We start from the raw sequence: 21,876 nt of genomic DNA, 5'->3' as shown, positions 1-21,876 counted from the left end.
CATGGTCTAACTGTGTATTGTACTGTTTCAATATTTCAGAATAACTAAAGATACCACTTAACACATTTTAAAAATAAAAGGAAACGCAAAGGTCTGTTATATTTCACAGTGCTTTCTTCCTTTTATAATAGAAAACTACAAAGGTTGTGTTACAGAGTTGCAGAAGTTTAGTGTCAATTAACATAAGTGATGTACACATTCAGGGAGATAGCTAAAATTCTTCATTTTTGCCATGAGGAAATGTGAGATAACGCACTGCAGCTGGCATGAATATGATTGGTCAATTGACAGCCTTCTGTATCATAAATATGTCTGTGTTTCTATGTTAATGGTTAAATGATAAGTATTAAAGAAATTACCAATGTTGCTCACCGGTATCTACAATTAATTTCTGAATCAGGATTCAAAAAGTTAATGTGATTCTCTCAATTCGTTATTAGCTTTGATCAATGTTGTCTTCTGACAATAGTCTTTCTGGATTATTCAGGAGTATATATAGACAGAAAAAAAACCCACAGATGTTGGAATCCAAAGTAGACAAGCAAGAGGTTGGAATAACACAGCAAGCGAGGCAGCATCAGGAGGTGGAGAAGTCGACGTTTCAGATATAACCCTTCTTCAGGAATGGAGGTGGGGGTAGGGGGAGCTGCAGACAAAGAGGGTGGGAGAGAAGGGTTATGGGTAGGGAATGGTGAATACGACCTGGTTAGTTGATAGGAGGAATGAATCCAGTTGGTAGCTGGAAGGAAGGGTTGGTAGGAGGAATGCAAAGGATGAGGTAGGGTTCGAAAGGGAGTTGGGGGTGGGTGGGATTCCTGATGAAGGGCTTTTGCCCGAAACGTCGATTTTGCCTGTCCTCGGATGCTGTGCTCTTCCAGCACCACTGATCCAGAATCTGGTTTCCAGCATCTGCAGTCATTGTTTTTACCTCCTCTGGGCTGTAGGCTGCCCAGGTTCCTCAACCTAGCTTACTGCATCCAGTGCTCCTGATGTGATCTTCTCTACATTGGTGAGACCAAATGTAAACTAAGGGAACATTACACAGAGCACCTCAGCTGGGCCCCCAAGGGTCAGCCTGACCTCAAGGTCACCGCCATTTCAATTCCCCTTCCCAGTCCCTCTCCAAAATGTCCATCCTAAGCCTCCTCCATTGTCACAGTAAATCAGACCGCAAACTGGAGGAACACCTTATCTTCCACCTGGGCAGCCTATAGTCCAGAGGACTGAATGTTGAGTTATCCAATTTCAAATAACCTCCATTCCCATTCCCTGACTCCATTCCCAGCCTCTGCCCCTCACTTCCATTCCTCTGATTGACCCTTCCTTCCAGCTACCGACTGGATTCATTCCTTTCATTGACCAACCTGGTCATACACACACACAACCTCTATTTACCTATCACTAGCTCACCATTTTGCCCCTCTCCCCACCCATAACCTTTCCCTTACCTCTCTTTATTTGCAGATCCCCCTAACCCCACCTCCATTCCTGAAGAAGGGTTACACTTGAAATGTCAAATTCTCCATCTCCTGATGCTGCCTGGCTTGCTGTGTTCTTCCAGCCTCCTGCTTGGCTACCTAGAGTACAAAGCGACAATGGTGGAATCTGCATCCATGCTTGTCCTGCCTTTTGGATCTTGGGCAGTATTAAGAGGAGGAAATCACTGTTTTGTTCAATTTATCAGTTCAACCTTTCCAAACATTCTGGGCTATTATGAATTGCATTTTAGATTCAGAATTTTCAGCAACAAATATAGAATTACATCACAATACCTCTGCAGGGTACACCTGATTGTTGACAGTATGCTCTGATCCACGATCACTTTTTGAACCCCAGTGGAAATGAAATTGTTTCAATCTGTAGTGGTTCTTCAATGGTCCGCTACTAATAACTGCCAAAGAAAAGAGATAAAATTCCAGATTAGGTTTCTATTATGGGCTATACTTGTACAGATATTTGAAGCAAACATTTAGCTACAAGCAAATGCATTTTGGTATTTAGCAGGCCATCTTTTTATTTACAGCCAATACATATTTTTGAATTTCCCTTTATTGGAGTTGTTCACAGGTAATCAAGGTCATGGAGCATAGGTAAACAGAAAAACATAACACGTAATCATGGAAGTTAATTTCCATGGTAACAGTGTGTGTCACTTTTATCTTCTCTCCAAAATACACATACCACTTAGGAATTGATCAGCTAGTACTTACACATATTCTCCAACATCACTGCTCATTATTTTTATTAATTAACCTAGTTTCCTAATCAATTTGTTCAGAGATGTAATTACACACCCATGGAGAGGTGGGACTTGAACTGGGCCTCTTGGTCTAGAGGTTGGGTCACTTCCACTGCACCACAAGAGGGTCCCTCATTGCTGACTATCATTTCAAGGTCGGCAGAATAGTCAGCTGACCATCAGAATAGTTAACCATTACAAAATCACTTTTTGATACAAAATTGCAATATTTTAGGTTCAATATATGAAAAAAATTGCACGGAGGCCAGTATCCACTCATCAATCACCTTTTACTTACATGTGCACAGTACATTGGCTGTGGCTAGCCAGCTCAAAGTCAGTCCCTGAAGTGAGGAGCTTATGAATCCCCTGTTTATTTTTTTTCCTGTTTATAATATTTTATTAAACAAATTACAAAACAGTTAATATTTACAGCTGTATACAACAGCAGAATCCCCTGTTTATATCGTCAGCCAGGGCTCCCTGATTGGCCAAGGTTAACATCTCCAATAAAAGGTGTCATAGACAATAAAATCCACCTGGTTTCAATCATTACAAATACAATGGAGAATGAAACCTGGAACTTTCAACTGATTTTCAAGAGAGGATGAATTATTCTTAAAAATTAATCATCTCAAGTTTGTCACTAAAATCTGTTCCTAAATTACCTTCCTAAATGTATGCAAATTTCTCTCAGGTTTCTTCAAAACTGTACTCTTATATTTAAATCAAGATTTTAAAAACACAGCTTTTCTCTTTATGCTGCATGCCTTCTTTAAATAACTTGTGCTACATCAGTAACAATAAAGATTTTCTGAGGAAATTACATTGAGGAGGCTATTTTGTGTCTGACTACTGAAGATTGGTGTTTACTTGAATAGACACTTCTGGAGGGACTCGAGCCAGGATTTTTCTTGCTGCTTCATTCAGCTCCACTCAAGTATGCCATATACTCTGAGTGTGCAATTCTCAATGTGAAGCTTTGACTTGATGGAAAGAGAGCAGAAGGAAGAATTTAGGCACTTAGATTAAGATACCACCAAAGATATATTTTCTTTCAACTAAATGTCTACCCTTCTCAATTTTCATACCGGCTTTGATTTCAGAGCTAGTGTCCGAACAGAAAACAAAGAGGGCACAAACATTTTGAAACATAGGCAAACCATTGTTAACACCTCCTAGGATGTGTTCATGTTGACCAGCACTAGAAAACCACCACTTTCTCATCCTGCCTACAAAACACAGCCAGTACATGGAAGCATGGGAATTTTAATTTGCTCTCATTAAAAATGAAAAGGTTTGGAAGACATTTTGTTGGTAGTTTAAAATACTTTTTTGGCTTCTTAATAATTTGAAAGTGCTTGTGGTGTCTATGTAACTTCTGAAATCTTAAGAGGCTTTAGGCAACACACTACTTTCCTGCATCAGTTTCTTTCTGATAACTCTGCTCTAGCTAGAGAAAGAGGAGGATAAAACTGGCAGCAGTAACACATTGAAGGAGCATACAGAGATGTTGGGACATCATTAAAAAAAAGGACAAATTTATGGCAGTCTTTATACTTTAATTATTTTTGCAGGGGCAATTAGAAACAGTAGAAGAGCACAAAGAGTTTCCATATTGCGCACTTTCCAGATACAGTGCATGATTGGGGACTTCAGCATCATGGTTTATGATGTTCTATCAAATATGATCAGACCAAAGAAATAGGCCACACTCTGACATATCTATTTGATTAGTGCTTGAAATGTATGCTCATTTGTCAAAAAGAAAAATATTACAAACAATAAAGAACATAAACTGCACCGTTGGTGGATGAGCTAACTTGCAATCCTTCGGCCATTAACAAGAGCAGATGTTCCCAGCCACTATAAAGAGCTGAAGATCCTAATTAACTTTATAAATGATGAAGTATTTGGTGATTTTGATCTGGCTGAATGAAGTAAGGCCTTGCAACAATTTTTCCTCCTGCTAACACTGACTTCGAAGAACCATTGTGATGTTCCTGTATCTATAGTCACTGGCTGAATACACTGCACATCACATTGCATCCCTTTTCAGGGTTTCTCAAGTAATACAATTGATATCAGGGCAAACAGGAGAGACTGCGCAATTATATCAGCATGTGCAAGCACCATCTGAAATATGCCTATTTTGAACAAGTAAATTGGGGGAAATTCAGGAAGTAACACTAGGTAAAACACAGAACACCAGTGCAAAAAGAAGTTGAATTATCAGCAGATGTACAGCAAGGGAAGAAAAGGAAGGTTACTATGGAACTCACTAAGTCATATTTTACAATACCTTGATCTCAACATGTACTCCCTAATTATCTTCATTGGGAAACACAGCAGTGTACAGCAGCATGACATGATTAATAATCCAGAAGCCCAAGCTAATGTTCTGGGGACATGGTTTCATATCCCAGCACAGCTGATGGTGAAATTTAAATTCAAGAAAACCTGGGAATTAAAAGCTAGCCTAATGGCTACCATATAACCAATGTTGATTGTGGTTAAAAACCCATCTGGTTCACTAAGGTCCTTTATGAAAAGAAATCTGTCATCTTTAATTCCTCTAGTCGAGATGTCTAGAAATGCAGCAGTGTTACTAAATTCTCAATTACCTTGACAGGATACAGGACCCCTTACAGTAATCCAATGTGGGACAAAGTAAAAAAGAATACAATGTTTAGTTTTGTGATAATGGGGTGGCGATAATCATGGGTGACTTTAATCTACATATAAACTGGAAAAATCATATTGACCATAGCCTGGATAAGGCATTCATATTATCCCTAAAAAGGTAGTTTCTAGAGCAGCACATTTTGCAATCAGCCTGAGAGCACATTATATTAAACTTGTATTATGTAATATAATATGACTGATTTATCACCTCAGGGTTAAGGTATGGTAACATTTACATCTAATTTGAAGGAGAAGATTGCGTCTTAGACTACTGTTTTAAATTTAAAATGAGAGTAACGATGTGGGCATATAAGATGAGTGAGCTGAAGTGAACTGGCATATTAGCCTAGGGGATAGACCCATAGACATGGCGAACAATTAGGGAATAGTTCAGAAAATCAACAAGCATACTCCTACTTAAAAAAAACCCAGTCTAGGGAAGACTCACTATCTGTGGTTAACTAAAGAGATGAGCAAAAGCATCAGATTTAAGGAAAAAGCATGCACCTGTGCAAAAGATTTATGACAGGTCATATGATTGGGTAGAATTTCAAAACAACACAGAATGACAAAAAAGGTTAATCAGGAGGAAAAGATTACAATATGAAAGGAAACTTACTAGTAATGTAAAAACAGATAGCAAATATTTCTACAAACATTAAAAAAGAAAAAGTGCTGGTCATCAAGAGAGTGAGAACAGGCGAGTTAACAGCTGATAATAAAGAAATGGAGAATGAAGTAAACCAATATTTTGCTTCTTTCTTCACTCTAGACAATATGAAGGAAAACTTCCAGTCACAGCTATAAATCAGGAGGAAGAAGAGTGAGAGGAAGTCAGCAAAATTGCAATCATGAGAGAAGGGCTATTAAACAAACTGATGGACCTGTGGACTGACAAATCTTTAGGTTTAGATGGACTTCATCATCGAGTCTTTAAACAGTTTCTGAGGTTGCAGATTTAGAACAGGGTTGTGAAAGCATTGCAGCTAAATTCACAGATAACAGCAAGATAGATAGAAAGAAAAATATGTTGTGAGGAATACATAAGGAACTTTCAGATGCATAAACTTAGGTTAGCGAGAGGACAAAAATCTAGCAAATGGGGTGTAATGTGGGAAAATGTGATGTTATGACTGGCAGGAAGAATGAAAAAGCAAATTAATCCTTGAGTGCACAACAACTGTAGAAATCCAAGGTGCAGAAGGATTTTGGTGTTCTGATACACTGTTTTAATTCATGGTGAGACATGGGTATCATTTGCTCCACTGCATTTATTGCTTGTCCCTAATTGCCCTTGAGAAGGTGATGGTGAGCTGACTTCTTAACTGCTGCAATTAACTTGAGTCATAAAAAGTTAGTATGGTGGTTCAGCTGTAATCCTGGTAATGGTCCAGTGGTATTATCATTGGAATATTGATCCAGAGACCCAGATAATGTTCTGGGAGTACAGGTTCAAGTCTCGCCATTGCAGATAATGGAAACTGAATCCAACAAAAGTCTGGAATTAAGAGTCTAATGATGATCTTGAAACCACTGTCAATTGTTAGAAAAACCCATCTGGTTCACTAATGACCTTTAGGAAAGGAAATCTACCATCCTTATCTGGTCTAGCCTATATTGACTCCTGACCCACAGCAATGTGGTTGACATTTAACTGCCCTCTGGGGCAATTAGAGATGGGCAGTAAATGCTGGCCTGACCAGTGATGCCCACATGCTATGAATGATTAAAAAAAGGAATTGAACATTAAAAAAAAGATAAAGACAAAATACTGGAAATCTGAAGCAAACATAGAATGCTTAGCAGGCCTGGCAGCATCTGTGGAGAGGAGAGCAGCATTAACATTTCAAATCCGGTGTGACTCTTCTTCAGAGCATAAAAATAAGGATGCTATGTTTAACATATTGAATACTGTTGAGGATTTGGTTTACTTAATTAAAAGGATGTAAATGCATTAGAGGCAGCTCAGATATAGCAGGCAAAACAATATTTTTCAGTGGATCTCAGTACATGTGACAATAATAAATTAAATCAAAAGAGCAGATTTATTAGAGACAAACAAAAATTGCAAGAAAAACTCAGCAGGTCTGACAGCATCTATGCAGCAAAATCAGAATTAACGTTTTGGGCTGAGTTCTGTGGAAGAATCATTCGTCCCGAAATGTTAACTCGGATTTCTCTTCACAGATGCTACTGGACCTTTTGGGCTTTGCCAGCAATTTCTATTTTTGTTTCTGATTTACAGCAACCACAGTTCTATCAGTTTTTATTTGAGCAGATTTATTAGATTGATATCTAGAGTAAGCAGGTTGCTTTAAAGGTTGGACAGGCGTTTCTTGTTTCCACTGGAGTTTAGAAATGTGAAGGGTGACTTGACTGATCTCAAATGTTCTTGACTAGATAAATATAGAAAAGATGTTTCCACTTGTGGGTCAGTCCAAAACTAGGCAGCACTATTTTAAAATTAGGATTTGTCCTTTCAGCACAGAGGAAGTGAGAAGAAATCTTTTCTTTCAAGTTGTGAGACTTTGGAACGATCGGTGTCAGAAGGAGGTAGAAGCAGAGATATTGAAGAAAGGTGGGTAGATTGTTGTTAGGAAGTAGAATCAAAGGTTATTGGGGCAAGTGGAAATGTGACATTTGAGACACAAATGAATCAATTATTATCATATTGAATAGCAGATCATGAGAGAGGGCACAAATGGGACCACCCACTGCTCTTACTTAGGATGTTGGTATGTTTGTACATCCTCCAAAATGGACGAGCAAGCCACTCATCACCACTAACTGCCAGTTGTGTCATACTACTACAAAACCTGAAGAATTTAATAAAACTGATGGACCATCTGGCATTGATCTAAGCACTGAAAACAACACAGCATAAACAATATTGTTGAGGTTCCAAAGTCCTTCCGTCATCTGGGCGTTTGTGCCAAAATTAGGAGAGCTGTCCCACAGATTAGTAAACACAGTGTCAGACAATGCTGCAGACACCTCCATCTCCATACCTTCTAAAAGAGAGACCCATCACTCTGGGAGCAGCGATCCTGAGAAAAAGTTTTTGCACTGAACATACCTCAGAGCCAATTGGGGTACATAGAACTTTGCAGCTACAATGTGGCAAAGCAGCTTAGAGGGAATGTCACCCGTGAGTCCTAAACAATAATTCCGGACTCAGTGAAATCTCAAGGACTCAGGTCAAACACTTGGTGTGGGCACAAAATTCTGGGTGGAGTGGCTTCAATGTTCATCACAAAGTGTGGATCAGTAGCACCACTACTGACTGAACTGGCAAAGTTCTAAAGGACATACCTGCTGGACTGGGAAAAAATCAACTTAAACTTTCTCTTCACTAATCTACCTGTTACAGTTGGGTCGATCCATGATTACCGGCAGAAGGAATCTCAGCTCTAGGAAATATAAAGTCCCATCTTCATGGTGTATCATATTATTTCTGTTGTTATGACACAGCCAAATCAAATCAGCCTCCCTATTCTTCTATTCACAACACAGTAAATTTAAAATACTCCATGAACCTCAAAATTAAGCCCCATGGTTTTGAACCAGATTTCTAAAAGAATAACCAGTACTAGATTCTGTGAATAACTATTATCAGACACCAGGTTTAATAGCATAAACCAATGATTCAACAATTTGCTTATAACACAGTCGTTTTAGCAGAGCAATGTTAAACCAAAGTTATCTAATGTCTAAGATTGAAACCCAATCTTCTTAAATCCAGCTGCACCTTTATACAAAGGCAGACAGAGAGAAACTGTTAAGTGATTTATAACAAGTAACATTTATGTCACACAATGCCAGGCAATGACCATCACCAATAAGTAACAAGTTAACCATCAAGCTTTGACATTGTTACCATCACTGAATCCCCCATTATCAACATTCTGTGGGTTATCATTTACCAGAAAAGCACCTGGACTTGCCACATAAACCTGGTGGTTCCAAGAGGAGATCAGAGGCTAGGAATACTGTGGTGAGTAACACACCTCCCAAAGCCTGTTCAGCATCTACAAGGCACAAGGCAGGAGCGCGATGGAATACGTCCCACTTGCCTAGGTGAGTGCAGCTCCAACAACACTCAAGAAGCTTGACACTATCCAGTACGATGCAGACCACTGGATTGGCACTACATCCACAAGCATCCACTCGTTCCACCACTGATGGTCAGGAGCAGCAGTGCATGCTATCTATAAAACACACTGCAGAAATTCACCAAAGATCCTCAAACAGCACCTTCCAAACACCCAACCACTTCCAATTACAAGGGCAAGGGCAGCAGCTGCATGAGAACTCCACCACCTTCAAGATCCCCTCCAAGCCATTCACCATTCTGACTTGGAAATACATCGCTGCTCCTTCACTGTCGCTGGATCAAAATCCTGGAATTCCCTTCCTTAAGGCGTTGTGGGTTAACCCATAGCAAGCGGATTGCAGAGGTTCAAGAAGGCGGCTCACTACCACCTTCTCAAGGGCAACTAGAGACAGCCTATAAATTCTGGCGAGCAAGCTGCGCCCACATCCCACAAATGAATTTTAAAAATATCAGAAGCAAAGAAAATGTGACATAACTGGCCAATTCACTTAAGCAGATTCTATGATTCATGACATTATCGGCCAAGCTGATTATATCTTGCTTGGTTTCAGATGATATTGATACAAACAAATCTTTTCAAGTAGGCCCCAAAAAATATACATTTCATTTTTATATCTGAGATTTAATCCTCTGAACTTTCAATAAGTTGATAATGAGGACAACCAGGGAGAAATCAAACTATCTTGCAGTTTTTGAAGGCACCATCCTTCTGCCAGGCTGTGGGATCTCCCTCTGCCAGGCTGAGGATATATGTCATTTCTTGCATCAGGAGAAACGTCATTAATGGGAACCAGAGAGAAGCTTCCAGAGAGACTATTAATCCAGAAACTCAGCTAATGTTCAGGGACCTGGGTTCTAATCCAGCCACAGCAGGTAATTAATTTGAATTCAATAAAAAATCTGAATTAAGAATCTATTGATGACATAAAACTATGTGGATCATTAACAACAGCAAGATCATGATCCAATAAATCTGCCACCCCTTGGCCAGCATATCCCTCTCAACAATTACCATCAACCCTGGGGATCAATCTCTGTCAATGGAGAATGCAGGAGGGCATGCTAGGACCAGCACCAGGCATACATAAAAATAACTTTCCAACCTGATGAAGCTACCAAACAGGACTACTTGTTTACCAAACAGTATAAGCAGCAAAGCTCTGCTATTATTAATGGCTGTGATCAATGAAACAACTCACTGGAGGAGGTAGCCCCACAAATATGCCATCCTCAAGGATGGGGTAGCCAAGCACATAAGTGCAGAAGATAAGGCAGAAACATTTGAAGTTATCTTCAGCCAGAACTGCTGAGTAGATGATCCATCTCAGCTTCTTCTAGTGATTCCCAACATCACAGATGCCAGTCTTCAGCTAATTTGATTCACTCCAAGTGATATTGGAATTATTTGAGGTGCTGAATACTGGAAAGGCTATGGGACCTGAAAACAGTCTGACAATAATATTGAAGACTTGTGCTTGAACTCACCACACCCCTAAGTCAGGCTGTTCCAATACAGTTACAACACAGGCATCTACCCAATGCAGAAAATTGTCCAAGTATGTCCTGTACATAAAAAACAGAACAAGTTCAATGTGGCCAATTACTACTTCATCAGTCGACTCTTGATCATGAGTAAAGTGATGGGAGGTGTAGTCAACTACACTATCAAGCAGTACCTACTTAGTGACAACCTTGATTACAGCCTTGATTCAAACATGGCCAAAAGAGCCGAATTCTGAGAGGTGAGGTGAGAGTGGCAGCCTTGACATCAAGACTGCATTTCAGGAAGTGTGGCATCAAGAAGCCCTGGCCAAACTAGACTCCATGGCAATTAGGGGACCAATTCTTCACTGACTGCAGTTATATCTGGCACATAGGAAGATGGTTGTGGTTGTTGGAGGTCAGTCATCACAACTCCAGGAAAGCTCTGCAGGAGTTCCTCTTGGTAGTGTCCTATGTACAAATATCTTCAATTACTTAATCATCTTCCCTGCACTGTAAATAGAAATGCTCACCGATGACTGCACAATGTTCAGCACCATCTGAGACTCCTCAGATACTGAAGGAGTCAATGTCTAAACGTAGCAAGATCTGGATAATATTCAGGCTTGGGCCGTCAATTAACATTCACTCCACACAAATACCAGGCAATGACCATCACCAATAAGAGATTGAATGCCCTTTGACATTCAATGGTATTACCATCATTCAATCTCACACTATCAAAATCCTCACAGGTTACCATTGACCAGAAACTCAACTGGACTCACTATTTAAATACAATAGCTACAAGAGTAGGTCAGAAGCTAAGAACTGTGCAGCAAGTAACTTATCTTCTGACTCCCCAAAGCATGTCCACTATTTACAAGGCACAAGTCATGGAGGTGATGAAGTACTCCCCTCCCCCACCCCCATTTGCCTAAATGAGTGCAACTCCAACATTTAAGAAGCCTGACACCATCCACAACAAAGGAGCCCACATGATTGGCACCACATCCACAAACATCCACTCTCTCCACTACTGACACTCAGTAGCAGCAGTGTGTTCTCTCTACAAGTTGCACTAGAGAAATTCCCCAAAGATCCTCAAACATCTTCCAAACTCACGACCACTCCCCTAGAAGAACATCAGTGGCAGATATGTTAATATATTAATACTGCTGTTAACAGTGGGAAAGACGACGTTCTGGAATCTTTTGGTTTTCACAATTAAACTAGTCTAATTTGTCTGCATGTATTCCACATCCCTCCATACTTATCCCATCCACGTATCTGTCTAAACTTTTCTTCAATGACAAAATTGTACTTGCTTCAGCCACTACCTCTGAACACTCACTACCCTCTGTGTGAAACAAATGGCGCTCTGGACCCTTTTGTATCTCTCTCCTCTCACCTTAAACCTATGTCCTCTAAATTTAGACTCCCCTTATCTATGCTTCTCATGATTTTACAGATCTCTAAGGTCACCCTTAAATCTCCTATGCTCCAGGGAAAAAAGTCCCAGTCTATCCAACCTTATAATTCAAATCTTCCGGTCCAGGTTGCATCCCAGCAAATCTTTTCTGAACTCTTTCTAGTTTAATACTATCCTTTCTATTCGGTTGCCCAGAACTGCATGCAGTAAGTATGTGAATATGCCCTCACCAAACTCATGCACAGCTGAAATAAAATGTCTTAACGCTCATATTCAGGGGTCTGATGAAAGCAAGCATGCCAAAAGCCTTCTTCACCTGTCTACCTGTAACTCTACTTTCAAGAAGCTTTGAACTTGTACCCCTAGATCTCTATTCTCTCTAACATTTCTGTGCAAGTCTTGCCTTGGTTCGACACACCAAAATGCAACATTCTACATTTACCTAAATTAAACACTATTTACCATTCCTCAGCCCGCTTGTCCAATTGAACAAGATAACTTTCTTCACTGTCCACTATACCACCAATCTTGGTGTCATCCATAAATTTACTAAACATACTTCCTAAATTCTTATCCAAATCATTTATATAAATAATGAATGACAGTGCACCCATCAATGATTGCTGTGGCACACCACTGGTCACAGGCCTCCAATCTGAAAAACAGCTCTCTATCACCACCCTGTCTTCTACTGTCAAGGAATCTGCCAGGATTGGAGGGTTTGATTTCGATGGAGAGGCTAAATAGGCTGGGGCTGTTTTCTCTGGGAGCGTCAGCGGTTGAGGGGTGACCTTATAGAGGTTTATAAAATCATGAAGGGCATGGATAGAGGAAATAGACAAGGTCTTTTCCCTGGGGTGTGGGTGTACAGAACAAGAAGGCATAGGTTTAGGGTGAGAGGGGCAAGGTTTACAAGGGACCTAAGGGGCAACGTTTTCACGCAGAGGGTGGTGCGTGTATGGAATGAGCTACACGAGGAAGTGGTGGAGGCTGGGACAAATACAATATTTAAAAGTTATCTGGATGGATATATGATTAGGAAGGGTTTAAAAGGAGATAGGCCAAGCGCTAGCAAATGGGACTAGATTAGTTTAGGGTATCTGGCCAGTATGAACGGGTTGGACTGAAGGGTGTGCTTCCATGTTCTACATCTCTATGACTGTAAGTCAATATTTTTTTCAATTGACCAGCTCTCCCTGGATCGCGTGAGATTTAACCTTGCTCAACAACCTACCATGTGGTACCTTATCAAAGGCCTTGCTAAAGTCCATGTAGACAATGTCTATCATACTGCCTTCATCTTTCTTGGTCATCCCAGTTGCCATACCAAGCTGTGATACATCCCGGCAGGATGCTTTCTATGGTGCCTCTCTAAAGATTGCTAGGAGTCATTGTGGACATGCTGAATTGTCTTAGCCTTCTGAAGAGATAGAGGCATTGGTATGCTTACTTGACTGTGGATGGACCAAGATGGATTGTTAGTCATATTTTACTCCCAGGAACTCGAATCTTTCAACAACCTCCACCTCAGCACCACTTATACAGACAGGGGCGTTTACTCCACTCCATTTCCTGAAGTCGATGAAGAGCTTCTTAGTTTTGTTGACATAGAGAGAGAAACTGTTGTCTTTACACCATGTCATTCAGCTCTCTGTTTTCTTTACTCTGTCTCATCGTTGTTTGAGATCTGACCCACTACAATGGTGTCATCAGCAAATTTGTCAATGGAGTTAGAGCTGAATTTTGCTGCACAGTTTTCAGTGTATGAGGATTATAGTAAGTGGTTGAGTACGCGATCTTGCAGGGCACTGGTGTCGAAAATTATCGTGGAGGAGGTGTTATCGCCTATCTGACCCACCAAAATACAGCATCTTACATTTATCTAAATTAAACTCCATTTACCATTCCTCAGCCCACTTGTCCAGTTGATTAAGATCTCACTGCATTCCCAGATAACCTTCTTCAGTCCAATATGCCACCAATCTTGGTGTCATCTGCAAACTTAGTAACCATACCTCCTAAATCCTCATCCAAATAATTTACGTAAATGATGAATGACAGTGGCCGCAGCACCAGATTATGGACCCAGATTGCATACTGTGGCTAAGGAAGTCAAGGAGGCAGTTGCAAAACGGGGAGCAGAGTCCTAGGTCTCAGAGACTGAGATGAGTTTTGGAATTATGGTGTTGAAGGTGGAGCTAAAATAAAGAAACAGAAGTCTGACAGAGGTGTCCATGTTAGCCAAGTGTTCCAGGGATGAATGTCAGGCGAGGGAAATGGCGTCTGCTGTGGAGTTATTGTGACAGTAGGTAAATTGTAGTAGATCCAAAGCAATCTGGGATGCTGGAGTTGATCTGTGCCACTACTAACCTCTTGAAGCACTTTTTTTAAAAAAAGAATCCCTACAATGTGGAAACAGGCCCTTTGGCCCAACAAGTCCACACCAATCCTTGGAACAGTAACCCACCCAGACCCATTCCCCTATATTTATTCCTGACTCATGCACCTAATCTGAACACAATGGGCAATTTAGCATGGCCAATTCACCTAACCTGCATGCCTTTGGATTGTGGGAGGAAACCGGAGCACCCAGACGAAACCCACGCAGACACAGGGAGAATGTGCAAACTCCACAGAGCCACCATGTTGGCCCTTTGCATATCTATGCGAAGAGAAACAAAGTTAATGTTGAGTCCAATATGAATCTTCTTCAGAAGTCATGCCGGACTCAAAACGTTACTCATTCCATGAGATCAACTTGTTAATCCAAATCTTCAGCAAAGGGTTTAAGTTGAAAGTGCATGTGAATTTTAGTTTACCTGAAAATGATTTAAATGGCTTTACTAATACATTCTAGAAATCTCCAGAAAAATCCAAAGGGTTGGAAAAACCATGATGGTCAACATTTCTACAAGTCTGGAAAATGTAAGATGTTCAGCTTTCAAAACCTACATGTCATGTCTAACCTTTACAAAAGCAATATCAGTGTTTGTATTATAAGACATACGTATTTTAAATGAAAATGCAACTTAGCCCAAGATGGTATCCATGTATTTTGGCAGCGATAGCATGTGAGTAACGATGGAACCAAGTCCAGTGGGATGCTGTAGATCTTCACCAGCACTTTTGTTTAAACGGGGAGTGTGGAAATATAAAATTTATTTAAGTATATGATGAGATTTGTAAGATATTCTCATCAGAGAACACACAATGTCAAGTGTTCAAGGACACAGTCCTAATGACACACTGTCATATCATCTGATAATATGGATCTGTTTATTAACCTGGGCCAAAAAAAGGTTATTTGATCACAAGCGGTTTAATCATTTATAGATAAATGGATACGGAGATAGGTCAATCATTAAGGTTAGCAAATGGAAAATGTGAACTACAAATCAGAAGTTACGTTGTTGTAGATTGTTAAAATTCCAGACAACTATAGAACATGAAAAAACTGCAGAATTGCAAATTTGACCTGTTTGGAATGAAGTTCATTAGATCATCATTCAAGTCTACATTCAACAATGTCATTGTTTCTTAATAAGGGATGTAGGTAACCCCTGAGCATGACTATATAATTAAAAATAATGTCATTGGAGCTGTGAACAATTCTGCTTTACCTTCTCAACCAAAGGCAAGCTGGAGCATTTACAAAAACTGCCTGAACAAGCATAACATGTTGAGAAATATATCAAAATCATCTCTGGTTTGTGTTTAGTGTAGTTCGCCACCATTAGCCGTTCTTTCTATCATTTTAAATTATAAATTAATTATAATTTAATTAAGGTTATAATTAAATTAAACAAAACAAAATAGAATTATCTGTTCCTGAAGGGAAATCACAGAGATCATGTTATAGAGAAACTCAGTAAGTTGAAAGAAAAATATTGTTTGGGGTGAGGCTTTATTCATTGAAATTAATAATATGATTTAGTCAGCCCCATGTGGGGCTGAACTAGAAAAATTAGCAGTCGAGGGAAAATTACAAAATGAAACTTACCAAAATTATAACACAGTGTCAGTACAGGAGTCATGATACACCTCAGCACCTCTGTTCTAAAAACCTCTATAGTGCAAGTAGATTCAGCATGTTCCCTTCCAATAAAACTCAAGCACATATGTAACCACCTACGAGGGACAGACAGTTGGGTACTCCGACTCTGTCTATGGTCTGTCACCTGAACCTGTTTGTTCGTGGCCACCTTGGACAAGCCCAAGAGCAGCCTCTTCAGAAGATCCTCCAATCTGCACACACCACTCTGGAGTTTACAATTTGGGAAGGAAATTGCCATCCTTACCTGGTCTGACCTACAAGTCACTCCAGGCATATAGCAATGTAGTTGATTCTTAACCGCCCTCTGGACGATTAAGGATGGGCAATAAATGCTGACCAAGCCAGCGATGCTATCATCATGTGAATAATAAAAAAAGATCGTAGCAACTTGATTGCAACATACAAGATCCTGAGAGGTCTTGACAGGTTGGATTCAGAGGGGATGTTACCTCTTCTGGGAGAATCAAGAACTAAGGGTCACTGTTTGAAAAGAATGCACCTCCCATTTAAAATAGAAATTAGGCAAAATATTCTCTCTGAGGGTTCAGTGTCTTTGACACTCTATTCTAAAAGATGATGGAAGTAGAATCCTTTTATCATCCACCTCTGCCCTAAAAATATTTTTGTTAAACAAGGATGGGTGGTTACCAGGAGTTAGATAGAAACGTAGATGAGATTATAATCAGATCAGACATCAGCTTAAAATAGTGACAAAGGCTCAAGAGGCCAAATGACATATTCCTGCCTTTTGATGGTATGACTGTATATTCATATCTGCCTCCATTTGGACTTTATGCAAGATTACACAATTCTCTACCCAAAGACTGCATTACATCAACAGAATGTATGGAACTAATGCAACTTCAACATCAATACTGAACATTTTAACGAAAAAACAAATTTCTAACACAAAGCAATGCTTGTAATATCAAAATTACAGTGACAAATATCACTTTGTTTTCTCAGTCTTGTTGCTGGTAAAAACTACAAAATTATTTGCTTTCCCAATATTTAAGTCCAATTTTCACTTAACCAAGTGAAATCAGCAGGAATGACCCAAAATCAAAAATGAATGTAAAAGCAACTTGCACTTATATAGTTAAAAATCACACAACACCAGGTTATAGTCCAACAGGTTTAATTGGAAGCAATAGCTTTCGGAGCGCCGCTCCTTCATCAGGTGCTCCAAAAACTCATGCTTCCAATTAAACCTGTTGGACTATAACTTGGTGTTGTGTGATTTTTAACTTTGTACACCCCTGTCCAACACCAATCATGCATTTATACAGTGGCTTAAAAAAATAAAGCATCCCAAGGTGTGTTAACACAAAAGCTTTGAGAATATATGGGCATATTTGAATAGATAATCAAAAATATAATATGGAATAAGGTTTTAAGGAGTGACTTAAATGAAAGAAAAAGATAGAGGAAGAGCAAGTTTTATTTATCTGAAACACTTCCAAAATTATGATCCATTTCCATACATCCTATGAATCCTTGGGGCTGATTGCAGTGATGAGGTTATGGATGGTCTGGGAGATGATCACTGCCTCCAAGCTCATAGAAACAGGCGGTGCGGGGTTGTGGGACTATCGGGGGATCTACCATCCACCGCCTCCAACCTCATAGTCCCACAACCCCGCACCTCCTGCCCAAAATCCACAAACCTGACTGCCCCGGCCGACCCATTATCTCAGCCTGCTCCTGCCCCACCGAACTCATTTTTGCATACCTTGACACAGTCCTGTCCCCCTTAATCCAAGAACTCCCCACCTACGTTCGGGACACCACCCATACCCTCCACCTCCTCCATGATTTTCACTTCCCCAGCCCCCAACGCCTTATCTTCACCATGGACATCCAGTCCCTATACACCTCCATCCCCCATCACAAAGGACTCAAAGCCCTCCGCTTCTTCCTTTCCCGCCGAACCAACCAGTACCCTTCCACTGACACCCTCCTTCGACTGACTGAACTGGTCCTCACTCTGAACAACTTCTCTTTCCAAACCTCCCACTTCCTCCAAACCAAAGGAGTAGCCATGGGCACCCGCATGGGCCCCAGCTATGCCTGCCTCTTTGTTGGATATGTGGAAGTCCATCTTCCGCAGCTACGCTGGCACCAACCCCCACCTTTTCCTCCGCTACATCGATGATTGTACCTTGTGCTCCCACAAGGAGGTTGAACAGTTCATCCTCTTTATTAACACCTTCCACCCCGACCTCAAATTTACCTGGACCATCTCAGACTCCTCCATCCCCTTCCTAGACCTCTCCATTTCTATCTCGGACGACTGACACAACACGGACGTTTACTATAAACTGACTGACTCCCACAGCTACCTAGATTACACCTGGATTCGTCGCACCTGCTCCCAGGAGGACCAATTCCAATACCGAACAACCCAGATGGCCTCCTTCTTCAAAGACCGCAATTTCCCCTCAGATGTGGTTGACGATGCTCTCCACCACATCTCCTCCACTTCCCGCTCCTCCGCCCTTGAAGCCCGCCCCTCCAATCGCCACCAGGACAGAACCCCACTGGTCCTCACCTACCACCCCACCAACCTCCAGATACATCGTATCATCCTTCGTCATTTCCACCACCTCCAAACAGACCCCACCACCAAGGATATATTTCCCTCCCCTCCCCTATCAGCATTCCGGAAAGACCACTTCCTCCGCGACTCCCTCGTCAGATCCACACCTCCCACCAACCCAACCTCCACTCCCGGCACCTTCCCCTGCAACTGCAAGAAATGCAAAACTTGTGCCCACACCTCCCCCCTCACTCCCTCCAAGGCCCCAAGGGGTCCTTCTATATCCGTCAGAAATTCACCTGCACCTTCACATACATCATTTACTGCATCCGCTGCACCCGATGTGGCCTCCTATACATTGGGGAGACAGACCGCCTATTTGCGGAATGTTTCATAGAACACCTCTGGGACACCCGCACCAACCAACCCAACCGCCCCGTGGCTGAACACTTTAATTCCCCCTCCCACTCTGCCAAGGACATGCAGGTCCTTGGCCTCCTCCATCGCCACACCATGGCAACACGACGCCTGGAGAAAGAGCGCCTCATCTTCCGCCTAGGAACCCTCCAACCACAAGGGATGAATGCAGATTTCTCCAGCTTTCTCATTTCCCCTCCCCCCACCTTTTCTCAGTCCCAACCCTCAGACTCAGGACCGCCTTCTTGACCTACAATTTTCTTCCCGACCTCTCTGCCCCCACCCCTCTCCGGCCTATCACCCTCACCTTAACCTCCTTCCACCTATCGTATTCCCAACGCCCCTCCTCCAAGACCCTCCTCCCTACCTTTTATCTTAGCCTGCTTGGCACATCCTCCTCATTCCAGAAGAAGGGCTTATGCCCAAAACATTGATTCTCCTGTTCCTTTGATGCTGCCTGACCTGCTGCGCTTTTCCAGCAACCCATTTTTAAAATCCTATAAATCCTGCCCATCTCTGGCACTCAATGATTAGGGGAATTTTCAATTCTGTATTTTCTAACTTTTAAGAACAACTTCTATTCATTTCGGAAGCGAATGATTACACATAATTTGCTCCAGGCATCTGATCATACCGAACCGAAACTCCGATTTCGCTGCAGATGCTGCGAGACCTGCTGAGTTTTTCCAGCAATTCCTGTTTCTGTTTATGGTTGTCTGCATTATGAGTTGATCTACAATAACATATTGCATAATCAATGCAGCCAGATAGGAACATGGGTGCAATCAGTCATTACGAAACATAATCAGAAGTTACTGTCCATTGCACCAGTTAAATATTTAAAATTTACCACACGCAGAACTGTTTCTTAAGACCCTAACATCGGTTTTTGCTGCTCCTCGGATGCTGCCTGACCTGCAGTGCTTTTCCAGCACCACTCTGACCTAAACCCCTGTTTCTTAAGCAAGTTTATCTCAAACTTGGTAAACAATACTGCTGCCATAACCGCCCTTTCTAACTATGCCAGACTTGTACGGTTTTGATTTCATGTTTTTTCTAACATTCAAACTTTCAGACAATCAACAGTTTTCCGTACCCGAGCTATCTTTGGAGTCTTCGAAGTCCACCTGGAAAAAATAGCCGTTGTTCCTAAGTCGAAGACAATTATTTGGGTCGTACGAGATCTTTAAAGGTTTGAGTTGCGGATTGTACACACAATTGGCAGTGTTTATGTCAATAGGAGACTGCCGGGTGCCACTTGAAACTGTCACAGGATTCTGACATTCTTGCTGCTCTGAGAGGGGAGACAAACAAAAAGTTAAATGAAGAGTTAACAGTAGCATTTCTCAGTAGAACGTTCTGGAATGAACGTATCATGTAACAAAAATTCATGTCGCTTTCACAGATGTTACCGCAAAAGCAGTGCGAAGTCTTTAAAAGACTTTTCTATTCGAAGATTTGGATATGAACTAGCTTAAAATTAATCAATCAAGATTTAGAAACTAACTGGCAAATGAAAATGCATTGTAAAAATGTTCATCCATACTAAATTGGAAAGGCCAGTCTGCTCAACAACAAATAAAAATAATCGAGGGAAGTCCTGGTGATCACTTACTTGCTGTATTGATATTTTGAGTGCACGAAACAAGGTTACAATTTCTCACTGGGATCCATTGATACCTTCCGGGGAAACGTTTCGTAAAAGCGAAAATCGCTCGAAGAGAAAACACCATGTTGATTTTAAGCGAAGGTCAGCGCTGTTTTCTGGTTCTCGGCTGTGATGCGAAACAATTAATGGCAAATTGTAACTGTTCGTGTTTAAATACATTGCAAAACAATGTACCCTTCGATTTGATCTTGATCTGCTGTCTAAATATTTGCTTGCGACAAAAACGCCCATTCATATAGATACACTATCTATCACTGCGCACGCGTTGAAGTCAAAAGGCAACACCAGAGCCAATCAAACAGTAGATGATGAAAAAAAACTGCAGATGCAGAAATCAGAAACAAAAACTCTTCATTAAAGACAAGTGTTGTTGTGGAGGAGAAAAACAAATCAAAACCATTCGAGCACAAACAGTTCAGCCTATCGGAATTCTGCAAAAGGGACTTAGCTAGCCGACACCTCCCTCCTCTTCCAGGACTTCGTCTCTCCATCTCAGGCCACCACCTCAATTCAGACATCTATTTCAAACCCACCAACTCCCAAGCTGCCTTGTTACATCTCCTCCCACCATCCCGCAGTAAAAATGCGATCCCTTATTCTCAATTTCTCTGCGATATACGCACCCAGGAGGAACAATTCCACTCCAGAACAACCCAGATGTCCTCTTATTTCAAGAACTGCTATTTCTCCTCCCATGATGAATGATGCCCTCCAGTGCATCTCCTCCATTTTCCACACCTCTGCCCTCGAACCCAACCCACACAACCGCAACAAGGATAGAACCCCCGGTCCTCACCTTTCAACCCATGAATCTCCAGATAGAGCATATTATCCTCCACCATTTCTGCCACCTACAGTCATACCCTACAACCAAATATATATTTCTATCCCCATCCCTAAACACTTTCCGCAGAAACCACTCCCTCCGTGACTCCCTTGTGAGGTCCACAACCCCCACCAACCCATCCTTTACACTCAGCACCTTCCTTTGACGCCACATGAAGTGTAAAACCTGTGCCCAAATCTCCCCCCTTAATTCAGTCCAAGGCTCCAAAGGATTATTTCACATCCTGCAGATTTTCCTGCACATCCACCCATCTACAGCATCTGTTGCTCTCGATATGGCCTGGTCAACATCAAGGAGGCAGGATGCAGTTCGGAGAATATCTCTAGGACACGCGCACCAAACAACCCCACTGCCCTGTGGCCAACTTCAACTCCCACTCCGTCAAGCACATGCAAGTC

At 41.4% G+C, this 21,876-nt stretch overlaps 1 protein-coding gene across 2 annotated transcripts in view; it reads right to left on the bottom strand.

Annotated features, from left to right (window-relative positions):
• ca5a (carbonic anhydrase 5a) overlaps positions 1 to 20,864 on the bottom strand; it is a 45,348-nt gene extending 24,484 nt beyond the window's left edge. The window contains exons 1-3 of one of the 2 annotated variants that reach the window (XM_043706812.2): positions 20,578 to 20,864; positions 20,059 to 20,256; positions 1,773 to 1,891 (exon numbers count right to left, since the gene is read on the bottom strand). In XM_043706812.2, coding sequence (XP_043562747.1) covers positions 1,773 to 1,891; positions 20,059 to 20,256; positions 20,578 to 20,695 — 435 coding nt within the window. In that variant the 5' untranslated portion in view covers positions 20,696 to 20,864. The remainder of the gene's footprint in view (positions 1 to 1,772; positions 1,892 to 20,058; positions 20,257 to 20,577) is intronic. The other variant, XM_043706811.2, reaches the window with a different exon arrangement.
• Between the last annotated feature and the right edge of the window lie 1,012 nt (positions 20,865 to 21,876).

Source organism: Chiloscyllium plagiosum, unplaced genomic scaffold (assembly GCF_037043375.1).
Source record: "Chiloscyllium plagiosum isolate Xiang-an unplaced genomic scaffold, Cpla_swu_hap1 HiC_scaffold_17, whole genome shotgun sequence".
Classification (NCBI taxonomy): Eukaryota; Metazoa; Chordata; class Chondrichthyes; order Orectolobiformes; family Hemiscylliidae; genus Chiloscyllium; species Chiloscyllium plagiosum.
This window is presented reverse-complemented; position numbering and strand designations above follow the sequence as displayed.